At 43.9% G+C, this 18,539-nt stretch overlaps 1 protein-coding gene, 1 long non-coding RNA gene and 1 other non-coding gene across 4 annotated transcripts; 1 reads left to right on the forward strand and 2 right to left on the reverse strand.

Annotated features, from left to right (window-relative positions):
- Window positions 1-5,921: 5,921 nt before the first annotated feature.
- Window positions 5,922-11,120, reverse strand: LOC125529204. 2 transcript variants are annotated; one of them, XR_007292582.1, is made up of 4 exons: window positions 10,671-11,118; window positions 10,290-10,573; window positions 9,753-9,948; window positions 5,922-6,888 (listed from the first exon to the last, which is right to left on the reverse strand). It is a non-coding gene; the product is annotated as an uncharacterized LOC125529204 (long non-coding RNA). The 2 variants fall into 2 exon arrangements; XR_007292581.1 differs by lacking the exon at window positions 5,922-6,888 and having other exon boundaries at window positions 6,910-9,948; window positions 10,671-11,120.
- Window positions 11,121-13,412: 2,292 nt separating this feature from the next.
- Window positions 13,413-16,332, forward strand: LOC125529215 (urease accessory protein G). The gene is made up of 7 exons (XM_048693627.1): window positions 13,413-13,574; window positions 13,661-13,864; window positions 14,464-14,524; window positions 14,861-15,062; window positions 15,408-15,529; window positions 15,659-15,763; window positions 15,869-16,332. The coding sequence occupies exons 1-7, from the start codon at window positions 13,498-13,500 to the stop codon at window positions 15,950-15,952; spliced, it is 855 nt and encodes a 284-aa protein (XP_048549584.1). The 5' UTR covers window positions 13,413-13,497; the 3' UTR covers window positions 15,953-16,332.
- A 110-nt stretch (window positions 16,333-16,442) lies between these two features.
- TRNAR-ACG lies at window positions 16,443-16,515 on the reverse strand. Its single transcript has one exon. It is a non-coding gene; the product is annotated as a tRNA-Arg (tRNA).
- Between the last annotated feature and the right edge of the window lie 2,024 nt (window positions 16,516-18,539).

The raw sequence follows: 18,539 nt of genomic DNA on the forward strand, positions 1-18,539 counted from the left end.
AATTCTTTACCTCCGGACCATTCCGGAACTCCTCGTGACGTCCGGGATCTCATCCGGGACCCCGAACAATATTCGGGTTACTGCATATACATATCTTCACAACCCTAGCGTCACCGAACCTTAAGCGTGTAGACCCTACGGGTTCGGGAGACAAGCAGACATGACCGAGACGACTCTCAGGTCAATAACCAACAGCGGGATCTGGATACCCATGTTGGCTCCCACATGCTCCACGATGATCTCATCGGATGAACCACGATGTCGAGGATTCAATCAACCCCGTACGCAATTCCCTTTGTCAATCGATATGTTACTTGCCCGAGATTCGATCGTCGGTATCCCAATACCTCGTTCAATCTCGTTACCGGCAAGTCACTTTACTCATACCGTAATGCATGATCCCGTTGAAGGAAATATGCCCTAGAGACAATAATAAAGTTATTATTTATTTCCTTATAATCATGATAAATGTTTATTATTCATGCTAGAATTGTATTAACCGGAAACATAATACATGTGTGAATACATAGACAAACAAAGTGTCACTAGTATGCCTCTACTTGACTAGCTCGTTAATCAAAGATGGTTATGTTTCCTAACCATGAATAATGAGTTGTTATTTGATTAACGAGGTCACATCATTAGTTGAATGATCTGATTGACATGACCCATTCCATTAGCTTAGCACCCGATCGTTTAGTATGTTGCTATTGCTTTCTTCATGACTTATACATGTTCCTATGACTATGAGATTATGCAACTCCCGTTTGCCGGAGGAACACTTTGGGTGCTACCAAACGTCACAACGTAACTGGGTGATTATAAAGGAGCATTACAGGTGTCTCCAAAGGTAGATGTTGGGTTGGCGTATTTTGAGATTAGGATTTGTCACTCCGATTGTCGGAAAGGTATCTCTGGGCCCTCTCGGTAATGCACATCACATAAGCCTTGCAAGCACTGCAACTAATATGTTAGTTGCGAGATGATGTATTACGGAACGAGTAAAGAGACTTGCCGGTAACGAGATTGAACTAGGTATTGGATACCGACGATCGAATCTCGGGCAAGTAACATACCGATGACAAAGGGAACAACGTATGTTGTTATGCGGTCTGACCGATAAAGATCTTCGTAGAATATGTAGGAGCCAATATGGGCATCCAGGTCCCGCTATTGGTTATTGACCGGAGACATGTCTCGGTCATGTCTACATTGTTCTCGAACCCGTAGGGTCCGCACGCTTAAGGTTACGATGACAGTTTCATTATGAGTTTATGCATTTTGATGTACCGAAGGTTGTTCGGAGTCCCGGATGTGATCACGGACATGACGAGGAGTCTCGAAATGGTCGAGACGTAAAGATTGATATATTGGAAGCCTATATTTGGACATCGGAAGTGTTCCGGGTGAAATCGGGATTTTACCGGGTTACCGGGAGGTTACCGGAACCCCCCGGGAGCCATATGGGCCTTCATGGGCCTTAGTGGAAATGTGAAAGGGCTGCCCATAAGGGCTGCGCGCCTCCCCCCTTCCCCTAGTCCTATTAGGACTAGGAGACGTGGCCGGCCACCCTTCTCCCCTTTTCCCCCTTGGGGAATCCTAGTTGGAATAGGATTGGGGGGGAGTCCTACTCCCGGAAGGAGTAGGACTCCTCCTGCGCCTCTCTCCCTGGCCGGCGCCCCCCTCCCCCCTTGGCTCCTTTATATACTAAGGTAGAGGCACCCTAGAACACACAAGTTGATCCACGTGATCTATTCCTTAGCCGTGTGCGGTGCCCCCTGCCACCATATACCTCGATAATACTGTAGCGGAGTTTAGGCGAAGCCCTGCTGCTGTAGTTCATCAAGATCGTCACCACGCCGTCGTGCTGACGGAACTCTTCCCCGACACTTTGTTGGATCGGAGTCCGGGGATCGTCATCGAGCTAAACGTGTGCTCGAACTCGGAGGTGCCGTAGTTTCGGTGCTTGATCGGTTGGATCGTGAAGACGTACGACTACTTCCTTTACGTCGTGTCATCGCTTCCGCAGTCGGTCTGCGTTGGGTACGTAGACAACACTCTCCCCCTCGTTGCTATGCATCACATGATCTTGCGTGTGCGTAGGAAATTTTTTGAAATTACTACGAAACCCAACAGTGGCATCCGAGCCTAGGTTATTAATGTTGATGTTATATGCACGAGTAGAACACAAGTGAGTTGTGGACGATACAAGTCATACTGCCTACCAGCATGTCATACTTTGGTTCGGCGGCATTGTTGGACGAGACGACCCGGACCAACATTACGCGTACGCTTACGCGAGACCGGTTCCCTCGACGTGCTTTGCACAGAGATGGCTTGCGGGCGACTGTCTCTCCAACTTTAGTTGAACCGAGTGTGGCTACGCCCGGTCCTTGCGAAGGTTAAAACGGAGTCTATTTGACAAACTATCGTTGTGGTTTTGATGCGTATGTGAGATTGGTTCTTACTTAAGCCCGTAGCAGCCACGTAAAACATGCAAAAACAAAGTAGAGGACGTCTAACTTGTTTTTGCAGGGCATGTTGTGATGTGATATGGTCAAGGCATGATGCTGAATTTTATTGTATGAGATGATCATGTTTTGTAACCGAGTTATCGGCAACTGGCAGGAGCCATATGGTTGTCGTTTTATTGTATGCAATGCAATCGCGATGTAATGCTTTACTTTATTACTAAACGGTAGTGATAGTCGTGGAAGCATAAGATTGGCGAGACGACAACGATGCTACGATGGAGATCAAGGTGTCGCGCCGGTGACGATGGTGATCATGACGGTGCTTCGGAGATGGAGATCACAAGCACAAGATGATGATGGCCATATCATATCACTTATATTGATTGCATGTGATGTTTATCTTTTTATGCATCTTATCTTGCTTTGATTGACGGTAGCATTATAAGATGATCTCTCACTAAATTATCAAGAAGTGTTCTCCCTGAGTATGCACCGTTGCCAAAGTTCGTCGTGCCCAGACACCACGTGATGATCGGGTGTGATAAGCTCTACGTCCATCTACAACGGGTGCAAGCCAGTTTTGCACACGCAGAATACTCAGGTTAAACTTGACGAGCCTAGCATATGCAGATATGGCCTCGGAACACGGAGACCGAAAGGTCGAGCGTGAATCATATAGTAGATATGATCAACATAAACGATGTTCACCATTGAAAACTACTCCATCTCACGTTATGATCGGTCATGGTTTAGTTGATTTGGATCACGTAATCACTTAGAAGATTAGAGGGATGTCTATCTAAGTGGGAGTTCTTAAGTAATATGATTAATTGAACTTAAATTTATCATGAACTTAGTACCTGATAGTATCTTGCTTGTTTATGTTGATTGTAGATAAATGGCTCGTGCTGTTGTTCCGTTGAATTTTAATGCGTTTCTTGAGAAAGCAAAGTTGAAAGATGATGGTAGCAATTACACGGACTGGGTCCGTAACTTGAGGCCTGGGTTTTTTAAGGAAAACTAACGAAAAAACAAAAAATAGGATAAATCGAGGTTGAGAGAGGGGGGGGTGTTGGACGAAGGATGAGGTGGACGACAAATCCTTACATTATTTTTAAGTAGGATAGATTTTTGGCGCTGGGTGAGTGTAAATGTATATACACAAATAGTATGCAATATGTATAGTATTATATGATTGTTGTTTGCATCCTATAAAAAGTGCAATTTTATTGTAAAGTTGTGTGCAAGTTTTTTAAACGTTTTTTGCATTATGTTTTCTTCTTAAAGAGTAATACCAATGCTAATAACTAATTTCTTTAAACTGTTCCTTGTAAAGTTGTATGCAAGTTTTTAAAACTATTCCTTGTAAAAATTTATTATTTTAAATTTTATTTAGTTATTATTTATTTTTTAGGGGTAATAGGTAACACCAATGCCACTAACTAATTTCTTCTTAGGAGATTTTTCTTTTAATTTCACTATTATATGCTTATTCTTGTATATTATAAAAACCGCAAATTATTAGGTGCAAATGTTGTCATTATTGCCTTATGTTTTTTCTTTCTTTTTAAAGATAATACTAATGCCATTAATTCATTCTTACTTAGAGAACTTCATCATTTTGATTTTGATTTTAGTTCTTATTTTATTTTATTTTATTTTGTCTTTAAGGGTAATCCTACTGTCACTAATTTATTCTTTCTTAGAAAACATTATTTTTGTTTATATTTTCTTTGAAATGCACCACCACAAGTATTAGAATTCCAGGCAACCGACTCCTTTTCTTCTTTTAGTTATTGGATTAATAACTCACAATAATTAAAATCATGGTAATTGGAAAACTATAAGAATACTTAAAACATACTTTGCTATCAAACGGGGGCCTTAGTTGTATATGATTGTTTTTGTATGCATGCACTATCAGCTAATAATACCTACGTACGGCTTAGATGTATTGGACATCTGAAACCGGTGATTATTATTTTTATTTTCATTTTCATTTTAACGGCACCCGACAATCTCCTAGCAGAAGAAAAGAAAAAACACGTCACCATAGAATCGGGTTTAGAGTTTAGGGAGTAACATAGAGTAGTAAGTTGCCGATGTTACTATTCTATGTTACTACCTCCATAGTGGGTAGTAACATATGAATGATATCATGAAAGAGGTCATTTATTAGGCTATAGACTCATTATACCTTGAAATGTGTGATGTTACAGTAATTACCTAAGTTACCACAAACCCATCTCTCCTCATTAATTAGCTGCCACATAAGTAATCTTGTATTAAAATGTGTGATGTTACTAGTTAAGTTACTCCCATTGTGACTAGTCTTAGGCTAGTCATAGTGGGGTAACTTAGGTAGTAACTTAACACATCCCAAAATAATTTTACTTATGTGGCAAGTATTTAATGAGGAAAGAGGTGCTTGTGGTAACATAATATATTACAGTAACATAGCGCTTCCCGACGCATAATGAGTATATGAGCTGATAAATGAAGCCATCTATGACATTACTAATATGTTACTTTGCACTATGGAGATAGTAACTTAGACTAGTGTCATATGCATGACACTAGTATAAGTTATTCCCCACTATGACCAGCCTTAGAAACAAGATGAGGCACAGTATTAGGACCGAATTAATGAGTGTGAACCTGCTAGTCCTGTTGAATAGCTTCCCCTTCCAACATGCCATCCTGAAACCCATCATATCAAGGATGAATTGGATGTCTTACCGCCAAGCCGCCTCAAGTGGAGAGGCAAGCCTAAGTACCTGCATGGGAATTCTTTTTGCTGTCAAGGAAAGGACCTAAGGATGTGCTCTGTATCCAAGCCTTGGCAAGCGATTGGAAAAACCTTCACTTTTAAGGATGTTACTAGTGGTTGGGATGTCACCCTATGACACCGCTTGAGAGAAAGTTGTGTGCATATTCATTTTAAAAAATAGATGGAGTCCTCGCCTCCATCTAGAAAAAGAAGTAAAAAAAGAAAAGAAAAAATCATCAACGCAACTTACCTGTGAGCGCCACTTTGCATAGCTCTTCATTTTAAAAAATGTGTGGGTCAAGCATTTAAAAAAATTCCTCACCTCCATCTAAAAATAATATCCCAAAAGTTTTTTCACCGCGTCCAACCAGCTTGTGCCACATGACATAGTTGGTTGGCCGCCCTTCACGCGACGCTTAATGGGTTTAAGGGCCAGTTTGGTTCATGTCTTGGGCATGATACGCCTGGCCTGGGGCCTCCCTGGATTTTGCCTAGGCAATGTTTGGTTCGAGTCCTGAGTCATCCGACACTAGCCTGGCCTGGGAAAGGTGTTTAGTCCAGGCAAGTGTTTAGCCACAGCCAGGCCTCCGATTCCTCACGCCTGGACGCCAGGCAAGTGCTGCCTGGATGCTAACCTCTCCCATCTATATTATTTTACTAGTGGATGTGGCGCCACCTGGTGGTGCCTCTTGAGTCAGGACTATGCGCACTAATCAAGCTGACGAATTAGTTAACGTCCATGTATGACAGGATTCTTATATCAATCCAAATGAGTAATAGTTGCATGTTGGTTGTTAGTTGTTACAAATTCAAGACATGGCGATAGAACTGCAGCAGCAAGAGTGTTCATTGATAAAGCAGAGCAAGCGTAGTAGTTTCATACATGTGTATTTGTTTTGGTAATTCTACCGCGCATAAAATGCCAAATTTAAAGAGTCGGAGAGCATATATATCCTTGAGCATAAATTTCTGAAGTAAGGTTGAGGTGAAGAGATAATATTTCTGAAATAAGGTTGAGGTGAATAATGTCTTCAGTCCGTGAAAGAGATGCCTATATATACTTATGAAGCATAAATTTATCATTGAATTCTTCATGTGATTTATGTGTTAGCATTTCCTGATGAACAATGCCATAGCTATAGACATCACCCATGCTTGAGGTTTCCCTACCATGTCATACTCTGCAATAATATTTTGAAACATAAATTTCATGAGAGGACAAAAAATGAAACATGATATCGGCTAGTATTAATAAGACCAAAATACATGTGTGGTGTGCCAATGGCAGGTCTCCAGATAGCGATCATATTTTTTTTGATAAAGGACTTTTCATTGAATAGATATATATCGAGGTGATACAATCATATCGAAAGAAAGCCCGGCCTCTACATAGCTAGATGCACACAGCCAAAAAGTTCAGAGTACCCTAAAAATAAAATAATTTGATACAATGCCAAGCAATAAATCGCGTCCAGCCTAAGGAGCGGTAGATCCTATCCGTAAATCACACCGCCATCCATGGGGGTAGAAAACCTCCCTGGCCGTACGCTCCAGCCGTGTAGACGCCATCATAAAAATGTCCCTGTCTTCCGGCTTCTGCAGGATAGACCAAGTACGGAGCCATCGTGTACAAACATGAATAATCTACATAGGAGATGAGACACATTTATTGTTAAAAACCACATCATTCCTGGTAAGCCACATTGCCCAGTATAAGGCCGCCGCTCCCACAAGAATATGTGCAGAAAATTGTTTATCTATACCTCGCAACTAGTTGCCGAACATATTCTGTACACTACGTGGTGGGTATAAATTCGAAGCTACTTGGACCATAGCCCAAACTGCTCGAGCGAACTTGCACTCAAAAAATAGGTGTTTGATAGACTCGTCATGTTGGCAAAAGACACATGTCTTGGAATCATGCCAGTTTCGTCGTGCCAGATTATCTCTAGTTAGGATGACTCCTTTGTTAAGAAACCAGAGGAAACTCTTCACTCTTAGGGGAATTTTAGCTTCCACAATGTCCTGTTATCTACTGGAACATCAGAATGAACCATTGCATCATACATGGATTTGATCGAAAATTTGCCATTCTGATGCAAGTCCCATCAAAAAGTGTCCGGTTCATCTGACAGTTGAATGTCCTCCAGGCGAGTGAGTAATTCATTCCATGCTGTCAGATGAGTGCCCAAAAGATCCCTACGGAAAGAAATATCGGGGTTTTCCTGTCCTAAGACTTGTTAGATCATGAAAAAAATATGTCTGACGATCCGGTACAAGCTCGGATATTGCACCATTAGTGGAGTGTTCCCTAACCAGGTATCTTCCCAGAAACGAACCTGACCACCGTCCCTAACCAAGAAGGTCCCAAATTGGAAGAAGAATTCCTTGGCCTTCATGACACCACTCCAAAAATGTGAATCACCAGGTTTCCAATGAATTTGAGAAATGGCATTGGATCCCACATACTTGTTGCGAATGATTTCTTGCCATACTCCATTCTCGGTGAGTAGTTTATAGACCCACTTGCTGAGAAGAGCGATATTTTTAATCTCAAGGTCTTGGATTCCCAGGCCCCCTTGGTTTTTAGGTCTGCATAATATGCTCCATCTAGCCAGTCTATATTTCTTGGTTTCGTTATCACACTGCCAAAAAAATCTGGATCTAAAGTAATCTAGACGCTGTAGAACCCCTTTCGACAGGTGGAAGAATGACAACATGTATAAAATCATGTTGCTTAGGACGGAATTGATCAAGATCAACCGCCCCCATAAGACAAGAGTTTGGCCTTCCAACTGGCTAAACGTTTCTCAAGTCTTTCTTGCACATGCTTCCACTCAGCGATAGTTAAACGCCGATAGTGTATGGGGACCAGATACCTAATCGGAAACCACCCGAGCTGGCATCCAAAAATCTCAGCATACTCGGGTGCAGATTCCGCAGCATCTCCAAAGCAAAAAAGTTCACTTATGAAAATTAATTTTGAGACCAGAAAGTTCCTCAAAGGCACATAAGAGCAGCTTGAGATTTCTTGCTTTATCTAGATCATGATCCATAAATAGAATCGTGTCATCCGCATATTGTAGAATGGATGGACCATTTTCTACCAAGTGTGGAATGACCCCGCTAATTTGACCATCCAGCTTGGCCCGCTCCACTAGGGTAGCGATCATATGTGTTACCATGTTTGATCTGTACATTAGACGACTTGTTTGGTGCTACGTTGGATTTTTACATTGGACTGACTTGTTTGTTACTTGTTTTGACTCATGTATATGAACATCCGGTGTCGAGGAACTTTTTGATTTCTATGTTTTTCCCAGCAAGCGTGGGAGTTAAAATTTTCTTTACAACAAAACCTAATGGTGGAGGAACATAGGCGATATCAAGGTTCGGTGTACTTGGAAAGAAAAGGTGAAACCTAGATCCCTATGTCTGCCTGCGGGCAAGTGGAAATCGTCTCCTTCAGTTTCAACAAAACTTTCCAACTCAGCCACAAAGAAATCAAATAGTCTGAGTATTTGTGCTTCTGAAAGTAACTAAACCATGTAAAAATAAACAAGAAATCTAATAGACGGGACTTAGTAGAGCAATCAAATTCACTTACGGCGGATGTCGGTACCATTAGATAAGCTGGAAAGGGAACCTCTTCATATTGTTGGACAACACATTTCTTACTATTAGCAATGGAGCTAAATATCTGATCGTTGACTGGTTAGGAGGCATGTGGTAATAAGTTAAGGAAATAAATAGCAATTACTCTGTGGTATGAGCGTATAAATAGTACACTCGTAGAAAAAATGGTCAATTTAATCTTAGAACTGTATCCCTCTGCTCCTAACCTTCTAAAACAAATTCACTCAAGAGTCCAAACATGAAGTGATTATCCAACTGGATTTGGACTATCTTCGTCAACTGGTCCTTAAATTCATAAAAAATATAGTCGCAGCTCCAAGTCCCAACACATGGGAGATTAGATTGTATTTAAGCTTAACCAAATATCAAGTGTAAACAAGAGTTTTATTTCCTATTATGGGACATCAAGGGAATAAAGATGTGTTGTTGGTATGACCTTCCCCTAGCCCTAATCATAATCCAAAAATATTTATGATTAGAGTGGCTCCTCCGTCTGTTCAGTCTTTCTAGAACAAAAACACCAAAATCTTTTCTAGATCAAAAGGAACTAAATTAGCATATAAGAGGAACTGAAAATATTGATATCATATATCGACTTGCAGCTGCGCAGCTGAGTTGTGAATTTGTAATGTAACTTCTCTTTTGCTGGATACTGAAGCTGGGGATTATCATGAATGTTATTGAACTTCAGCACCTTGCATAAAAATAGCAAAGCTAGATACCAGCTCAACTAATGCATACAGATTGTTCTGAAGTTTTTTTTGGATTGGCGTTCACTGTTCAACAATATCATATCGCTTACCGTCATGTCAGTATACTTAGGCATATAGGCAAAATATAATGCATCGTATTATTTCCTTGAACATACCTACCTTTGTGGCATAGATATTTTGTAGTTCTATTTGAGTCATTTTAGAATCCTCCATTTTCTTCGGCTCTTTCTTCTGATAAATTGTCAAAAGAGCTTATTGCATCATCCTGGATATTAACATCAGAGCTATCATCTTCAGTAAGTTTCCGAAGTTGCGATATACTCTACTTTGTGGAAGCTGCTGGGTGAGAAGAAACCTACACAAAAAAGGGTAAAATAACAGAACTCTTTCAGGTCTATCATGTGCATTCAGAAAGGACAACAAAGTATTGCTTAGTATGTAAAAGTGACATGGACACATGCGCCTTGATATTTTTAAGCCTCAACACAGGCATGCTTGCTTGCATTTGACATTCAAGGAAAAAAAGAAGAACAATTAAAAAGGACGCCCCCTACTTCGAGTTAATGAAATTTTAGAACTATGTCACCAGCCCAATCAACTCTATTTGCAAGGGTGATCTAAATTATCAGCAGTCGGACTTGTTCAGTCTTAGATCCTGCATAATAATAACTGCATCGAGAAGGATTGAATTTTAACCTGGAAACCATAGGGCGGAGACATCAGCAAATAATCGACTGCGAGATTAGATACAGTCACAAGTTGCTGTTGTAATTACTTCCCTCCCACAAGCAGCAAAAGGGTGTGTTAATGGAAGCAAGTTAGTGCAGGTGCAGCGTACACATAGAAATTCCACATTATTGACCCAAATAATCTCACCGCCATCTAGAATTCTTTAGAGACGCCCACTTCCCTTGCTGCTTACTTCTTTTTACTCTCTAAACTTGATGTTGTAATTGACTCTCGAGTCTCTTAGTGACAACCTGCAGAGGGACAGATCGATGATGAATGGAATCAACCAGGTGACAACTGACAAGTAGTGGTCAAGAGGAGACAAAAAGAAGTAGGGGAAGAACCAACCATCATCGCAACTCACAACTTGTCCTCACCAGCGCTTGGCAACGTTTCCCATGAATCAACCACCGAGGTGACGACAACGTAGACGAGAAACTTATCTTTGAGAGGTGGTCGGCGGCCGTTGATGAGAGATCCATCACCAGCTGTTTGTGTTGCTCCTGGACGACGACGGGCGCCATCGGGCCATGCAGGCATGATGCAGCGGCGCCGTACTCGCCGGCCGGGCGCGGTTGGCTGCTCCCCCTCCTCGCGTCCAAACGCGACCCCTCCTGGCCTCCTCTCCCTCTCCTTGGACATGTCTGGCAGATCGACGGAGGCAACGGGGTTCTCTCTGGTGTCGTAAGGGCGGCGAAGTCGAAGGATTTGTGGTGGGAGGAGACGGTTGGGTGGACTACTGGATTTGGGATGCAGGGGAGGAGATGACGGCTGCCTTAGTGGGGAAGTTTCCTTTCTCTCTCTCTCTCTCTATTTTCACAGAGGGAGGTGTTACGTGGGGATGTTTCTCGGGAATAATTATTTTATCGCCACAGTGAAATCGCGATGCCTACGTGGATGTCGCCACGATGCGCCCTTTGCGCGACCGTTAAAAGGTTTAATTTGACTCACAACGCATGTAGCTGATCCTAAGCACCTTACAAGTCAGGCAGACATGCATCAACCAAACGCCCACATCCCAGGCCAGCCTGACCAGGCAAAAGTCGTGAATATCTCAGGCAATGACCAGGCGCTACTTTTTCTCAGACAGGGTACCCAGGACATAAACCAAACTAATCCTAATTCTCTAAACCTGTGGCCTTGCCAAAGAGGCAACACAACTCGCGAACCACAGTCATGTCATCCCTGCCTGCGTGCACAAAGATTGCAGCAGCATCTGCGTACATCGACACCCACATCCTAACTACCCCGCCTCCCCAAAGGCTTGAGAAGCACATCAGCACTCGAGAGGTCAAACAACCTCACAAGAGGGTCAATAGCATGATGAACAACAAAGGGGACAATGGGTCCCCTTGCCGCAACCCATTGTGATGCCTGAATCTCAACCCCAACTCGCCATTAACCAACACCTTGGAGGTGGCCGAGGAGAGCATAAGGGCCACCTACTCTCTCCACTTGAGTCCAAAGGGAATCAAACGCCTTGGCAATATCCAATTTAAAAAATAGGCCCGGTGTCTTGGACCTATGTAGATCCTTGATCACATTTTGTGTGTACATGAATTTGTCATGTATACACCGCCTCTTGGTGAAGGCGCATTGATTCCTGGAAATAATTTGTGTTCATGAGTACACCCAACCTGTTTGCCATGAGCTTGGAGAAGAATTTTTCAAAGATGTCCGTGAGGTTGATTGGCCTGAAATCCGCAACCTGCGAGGCATCCACCATCTTGGGTAGCAATGCAATGGATGCCTAGTTTAGTAACCCGAGGCGGCGGCCCCGCAAGTCAAACACTTGCCTGAATGCCGCAACCATGTCAACTTTAATGGTGTCCCATAATATTTTATAAAAGTTTCCCGTGAAGCCATCTTGGCCTGGCGCTTTTTCGCTTGGGCAGGAGAAGAAGGCCGCCTTGATCTCCTCATCCGAGAAGGGGTCTTCAAGCTGCGGATGATCTCGGTCCCCCGTCGGCCGGAGGGACTATGTTCTCGTTTTTGCTAGGTTCAACATCTTGGTTAGGACTATGTGGTGGTAGCGATGTCTCTCGGTAAGAATAATTTCTCCCACGTCCTATCCCCGTCCCGATGGTGCGATTAGCATCGTCGGAAGATATGTGGAGGTGTGTCTCCATTGGATCTCGCGGGACTCGGTTGGTGCTTGTCTTCAATCAATCTATTTGGATCCAGTTTTTGTTCATCTTCGTTTGTGTGGTTACATGTTTGATCTTTTCGATCTACAACTCTCTTCATCGGTGATGGTTTTTGCTCTGGTGCGCTGGTCCTTTAGGGTCTTAGCATAACGACTTTTGGTCTACTAATTTTGGACGTGATGCCTATATATTGATCATTGCCTTGGATATCGTCATGATTATTCCATCTTCTATCAATCGCCTAACAGTAATATATTTACCCACTATGTGCTATTTTCTCGAGAAAAGCCACTAGTAAAATCTACGGCCCCCGGGTCTATCTTTTATCATATTGCTTTCCGATCTATTTTTTGCCGCATTTGTTTTCGGATCTATTATTTCAAAAACCAAAAATACTTTACTGCACTTTTTATTTGCATCTTTTATTTCATGTTTTATTCGGATCTATTCATGCAAATACATACAAACCAATATATCTTTTTTACCGAGAAGCGGTTGACAACCCCTCTTACGCGTTGGGTGCAGATACCGTTTACATAGTGTTGTTTGGTTCTTCTACTGGATTGATACCCAACTACTGCATCATCCCTTTCTTTTTGAAGAAATACCGACACAATTTCAAGGCGCATCAGTAGCGTGGATAGTAATAAAGCCTACTCAAATGGCAAATACAACACATCGGATTGATTTCAAACATTGATTTCGAGAAAAGTTACTATAAGGTGAATTGGAAATTTGTTCAACAAAACCCACACATGACATGCTTTTCGAGGTGGTGCCAATGAATTTATGATATTGTCAGAGATTGGAGCTAACTGGTGAGATGTGTTGGATCTCTCCAACCGGTGATTAATTTTAATGATGTCACTCGGTGAACTTTCAGAAGAAGAAAAAAGAAAAAAACACGTCACCAAAAGAATCTAGCAGCGTCATCCTCCATTCCTCCTCTTGAGGTGAGAATCCCAGAAGGTCAACCAACCGGCGGAATCAAAGTCTTATCCTTCCACTTCCAAGTCTGGATTCCGTCCATGGCGTCCCAGGATCACCACCACCACCACGGCGGCCACTCCCACGACGACGACCACCATCACCGCCACCATCACGGGTGAGTCTACCCGCCTCCGCCTCGCCATCCTTCTCGCCGTCCGCGCAGCCGACTCAACCAGCACCTGCCCTGCTTTGCGCTTGCAGGGATGCCGCCGGGAAGGGGGCGGGGGCGGGGTCGTGGGTCGGCGAGGACGGGCGCGTGTGGCACTCCCACGACGGCCTGGCGCCGCACTCCCACGAGCCCATCTACTCCGCCGGGGACTTCTCCAAGCGCGCGCCGCCGCTCGACTCCCGCAGCTTCGCCGACCGCGCCTTCACCGTCGGCATCGGCGGCCCCGTCGGCACCGGGTACGCCCAGCTTTTCTCCTGCGGTTGCTTAGGTGCCGGACTGGCCGTTATGCTGTGTTGTCCGGCGAGATAGGAGCCGTCTCTGCTGCATTTTTCCTCTGAATCTGCCTGTGTTTCCCGCGTAGTGTCGGTGCAGATGTCAGCTATAGCCTTTTGATCTTTGGAGATAACTGTGGATGCATGTACTACACACATTTAGCCGCTGAAAAATGTTGCTTTGACCACAAATCTGTTGTGAAATATTGGAGTTATTCTCGAGCAGAATAGACATTATATGCACTGTGATTACTGATTAGTGAACACTGTCATATGCTTAGGGATTGTCTGCCTCCCTTGCTGTGCTTACAGCCATACACTATTTTGGTGTTCTTGCTGTTGCGGTTATGTTTCCCTGCCACAGTATAACATCCTAGCATTTTGGAATTCAGAAGCGAGTTCTGGGGGTCTGGGCAATTCGAAGAAATTTGTGCACAGCCTTTTTGTGTTGACGAAATAACCTCATGTGGTGAAGCAAGGGCTTCTAATTTCATATCATAACAACTATGGAATGACGAAGTGAGATGACCCCCACCATCTTCTCTCTGTTTTGCCTTATGCAGGAAGACTGCCCTGATGTTAGCACTCTGCACTTGCCTCCGTGACAAATATAGTCTTGCAGCGGTATGTGGCATGGTTCTATCCTGTGCTTCTCTTAAGATTGCTTAAGATACCATCTACTTCTCCTGATTAAACTACACCGCTTGCTGCATCTTTGGGCATTGGACTTTCATCATAACATTTGAAGATATATTTGGTTGGTCCTGTTTCTGAACTTCAAAACAGTTGATTCATATAACAGGTCAATTTTTGTCTGTGGGGGCCAGCATTGAAATCTTACTACTTCTAATATTCTTGTGATATTTTCTTAAACACAAATACCTAATAGTCTCCACCCTGTATGCTTGAATTATACTACACCCTTAGGATTTCTCTTTCTTTATTTTTTATTATGTGCAGGTTACAAATGATATATTCACAAAAGAGGATGGAGAATTCTTGGTCAAGCATGGAGCTCTGCCTGAAGAGCGCATACGTGCTGTCGAAACTGGAGGCTGCCCTCATGCCGCTATACGTGAGGACATCAGCATAAATCTGGGCCCTCTGGAGGAGCTATCCAACTTGTACAAGGCCGATTTGCTGCTCTGTGAATCTGGAGGAGGTATTGTCCCTGTTGAATCCCACATTGGAAGGTTTATCATCGTGTATGTTTAGACCGGCTTAGTGTTGTCAGTTGACTGTTTCGAAAATGTCCTGTAGCTTTTTGATTTGCGATGAAACCTGTATCCTTTTCCGTAATATTGTTTAGGAATATGCAGTGTGCACTACTGGTTTTTCTGAAGCTGTTTTGTTGTTTCTTGGGCATTAGTTGAACATCTCGATTGTCCCTCTGCTTCTGGATAATGGGTCACTGAAGAGCATCATCACGGCCCCAGCTTAAGCCATTTTGTGATTAAGTCCATGACCAGGCACTAAGAAAGCTACTTTTTGTGCATCTTGTGTGCAGATAACCTGGCAGCCAACTTCAGCAGGGAGCTAGCAGACTACATAATCTACATCATCGACGTGTCCGGTGGGGACAAGATACCAAGAAAAGGCGGCCCTGGGATAACCCAAGCAGATCTCTTGGTGCGTCACCGCACCTTCTAAGCCATTCAACTAGACTGCAAACCTGTATCACGATGCTGATTTATCTTCTCACCTTGCTGAGACAAGTTCACCGTTTTCACTAACTCGGACCATTCGTCCCAAACTCAGGTCATAAACAAGACAGACCTTGCCTCCGCGGTTGGAGCCGACCTAGCCGTGATGGAGCGAGACGCCCTTCGGATGCGGGAAGGAGGGCCCTTCGTGTTCGCCCAGGTTCAAGATCAAACCATGCACACACACACACACATGCGCAGTTCTCTATTCCTTGTAATAATCGTAATGCCATGAACTCATTCTGCTCTGACATCGCTGGTGCAGGTGAAACACGGGGTCGGCGTGGAGGAGATTGTGGACCACGTGCTGCGGGCCTGGGAGATCGCCACCGGCAACCGGCGCCGATAGAGAGGCTCTCTCACGCGACCGAAACGCCGGCGAGTAATTTTCGGGCATGTGTTCACGTATGTCGCCCGAACACACGCACACATGCACGTGTAAATTGTGGAGCCGTCTTCTTTTCGCCCCGAATAAACTGCACGTCCCGCTGGAAAACAATGGTGCGTGCTTTGTGGCGTACCGCCGCTACGAACTGAACCCGAATACAGTGGGCGAGTTCTTCATGTAACTTCATCAGATGTAAGGTCCTTGATGAGAATGAATAAGCAAAACTGTAATGCTAGAACATTGTTGCCTTCGCTGTTTCATGAGCTGGGCACTCTGGAGAACAACAAAACAGTAAGGTTCTTTCGAATCAGAGGATATATAAAATAAAAATGGTTCTGTCACGGTATGTTGAAGCATTTTTTGATCGAGATGGATCAGGTCTCATAATCAGCAGAATTTGGGAACTTTAAAATGGATTGTACAGAACTTTAGGAAAAAAAATCATTCCAAGCGACTCCGCTGGGGATCGAACCCAGAATCTCTGGTTTCGTAGACCAGCGCCTTATCCATTGGGCCACGGAGTCCTAGATGAATGCGGACACCACAAAACAGCTAAAGTAGGCTCTGTAATGATCAGAATGGGGAAAACAAATGAGTGCTCAACACTACATTTAAATGGAAAGCAAAATTATCCATGGAATTAGCACAAATATGTACATAATAGTAACATCTACATGTAAGCCCTTGCTCACATAAACTGGCGCCCCATTCTCGTGGGTCAACCGAGGATGTATATATACATTCCATTCCCACACTTAAAAGCATGTCCGATTAACCCATGCCCCATCCATCCTACGCGCGCGCGCACACACACACATGTGAGCTTTGGTGGCTTCTCCTCCTGCAGATTTGCAAGGGTTTTTTTGTGTTTGGGGTAAGATTCTTGAATTGGGTCACACGCCATGGTTCAGGACCAACATCATCTATTCTAGGCTTCTAGCATCCATTTTGATACCGAGATGAGCTATGCCAAGACCACTGCTCCTATACTGGAGCTACTAACTGCAAAACTACGATCAAAACCTGAAGATGGGGCTAAAGTTTCGACCCGTGTCATGCTTTACTAATCTCTGAGTATCAACAATTCCTAGCACAGACGGGGCAAACATCTTCGTGAAATTGCGAAGCTCTCGAGCAGCCGTGTTATTGCCCACTTCATGACAATTCCAACAAACAAGATTCATTGGGACCGGCGAGACCCTTCATAGGAGCCCGCCAATTTTGATTCAGTATTCTTCCCATTGTTTCATGCTTCTTGCCTCCATCCTTCTTTGTTGTATTAGCCGTTTTGGGCCTCTTGGGATCTTGTTTTGAAGTTGGGCTGGCTGGTATTTGCCGGAGGAGGAGGCATAAGAGCAAGAACTCTCGCGGCTTGCTGAGTTCTAGATAATGCTAAGGCTTTAGTCTCATGGTCAACTATAGGATGTGCAACATGATCAGCTCCCCTTTTCCCGTTTAAACCAGCATCTGTCATAACTATGTTTGGATCATGCCCTAAATCACCCATATACTTACCACGACCTCAACGCCATGCAAAACCACGCCCAAGCCCTCTCCCAGCAGTGCCCCTATCGCAATCTTGCCCTGACCACCCACGGTTCCTTCCTTACCCCGGGCCAAATCCTACACCTCGATTCGAACCATGTAGCTCGGAGGTCCATGAAAACCAAAGTTGACGATGCATGCACCCCATTCCCATGTCCTTTGTACTGATGCCCTGGATGACCACAAACGGCACACCTATCCAGTAATCGTTCATACTTCACTAAAAAGATCTGCCTCTTTCCATTTCTCTTCAGTGACACCCGTGCCACATTTTAGTTCATCCAAAATTAAGTTGGAGTAGTAGAACCACCACATTCCCTCTCGTTAGGGCTCCTTCTCCTGTCGGTGATGATGCTAGTCATCATAGAGACTTTGTCCCCTCCCTCCCGCTTCTTCATATCGATCCAATTTAGACCGAACAAGGGGCGATCTAGCATCGCTTCCCGGCCTTGGTTGGCTCCTGGTAGGATCGCGAGGTAGTTAGGGTTTAGGTTGGAGTCCGACAGATTGATCTCGGGTAGGGAACAACATGGGTTCGACCTTGAGCTCATACGCGAGTGATGTGGAGGCCTAAAGAGTTTGGGTTTGACATAGGACGATCTTGATGACGCCATTGTCAAATAGGAGGAAGCTTTGCCGGCAGCGGCAGCCTGCTGGATGGCCATATCTAGGGTTCACATGGACAAAACCTACAACCAATTTTGGTTCTTCAAAAATATCCGAGTGGCTTGAGATCTTGCGCAACAGGTGAAAATTCACCTGCTTGAGGATAATTTGTGCATAATGCAATTTTCTTGCTTGGGTGATTGAGAAAGAGTGATGGAAGAGGGTCCATGGACTTTCAAGGGCAACACAGTTATCCTTGCACCGTACGATGGCTTTACTAAACCATCCACAATCAATGTAGACACCCTTGAGATTTTGTGCATATAGGATACTTCTCATTGGTCCAATCACTGGAAGCCAAGGTGGGCGAATTTGTCTATGCTGAACCGAAATCGCA

The sequence above is a fragment of the Triticum urartu genome, chromosome 1, assembly GCF_003073215.2.
Source record: "Triticum urartu cultivar G1812 chromosome 1, Tu2.1, whole genome shotgun sequence".
Classification (NCBI taxonomy): domain Eukaryota; kingdom Viridiplantae; phylum Streptophyta; class Magnoliopsida; order Poales; family Poaceae; genus Triticum; species Triticum urartu.

Bases quoted from the DNA above. Each gene is read 5' to 3' on its own strand.
- LOC125529215 (XM_048693627.1), top strand. From the start codon at position 13,498: ATGGCGTCCCAGGATCACCACCACCACCACGGCGGCCACTCCCACGAC. The intron at 13,575-13,660 runs GTGAGTCTACCC...TTGCGCTTGCAG, and splicing joins CATCACCGCCACCATCACGG to GGATGCCGCCGGGAAGGGGG. The intron at 15,063-15,407 runs GTATTGTCCCTG...TCTTGTGTGCAG, and splicing joins GCTCTGTGAATCTGGAGGAG to ATAACCTGGCAGCCAACTTC.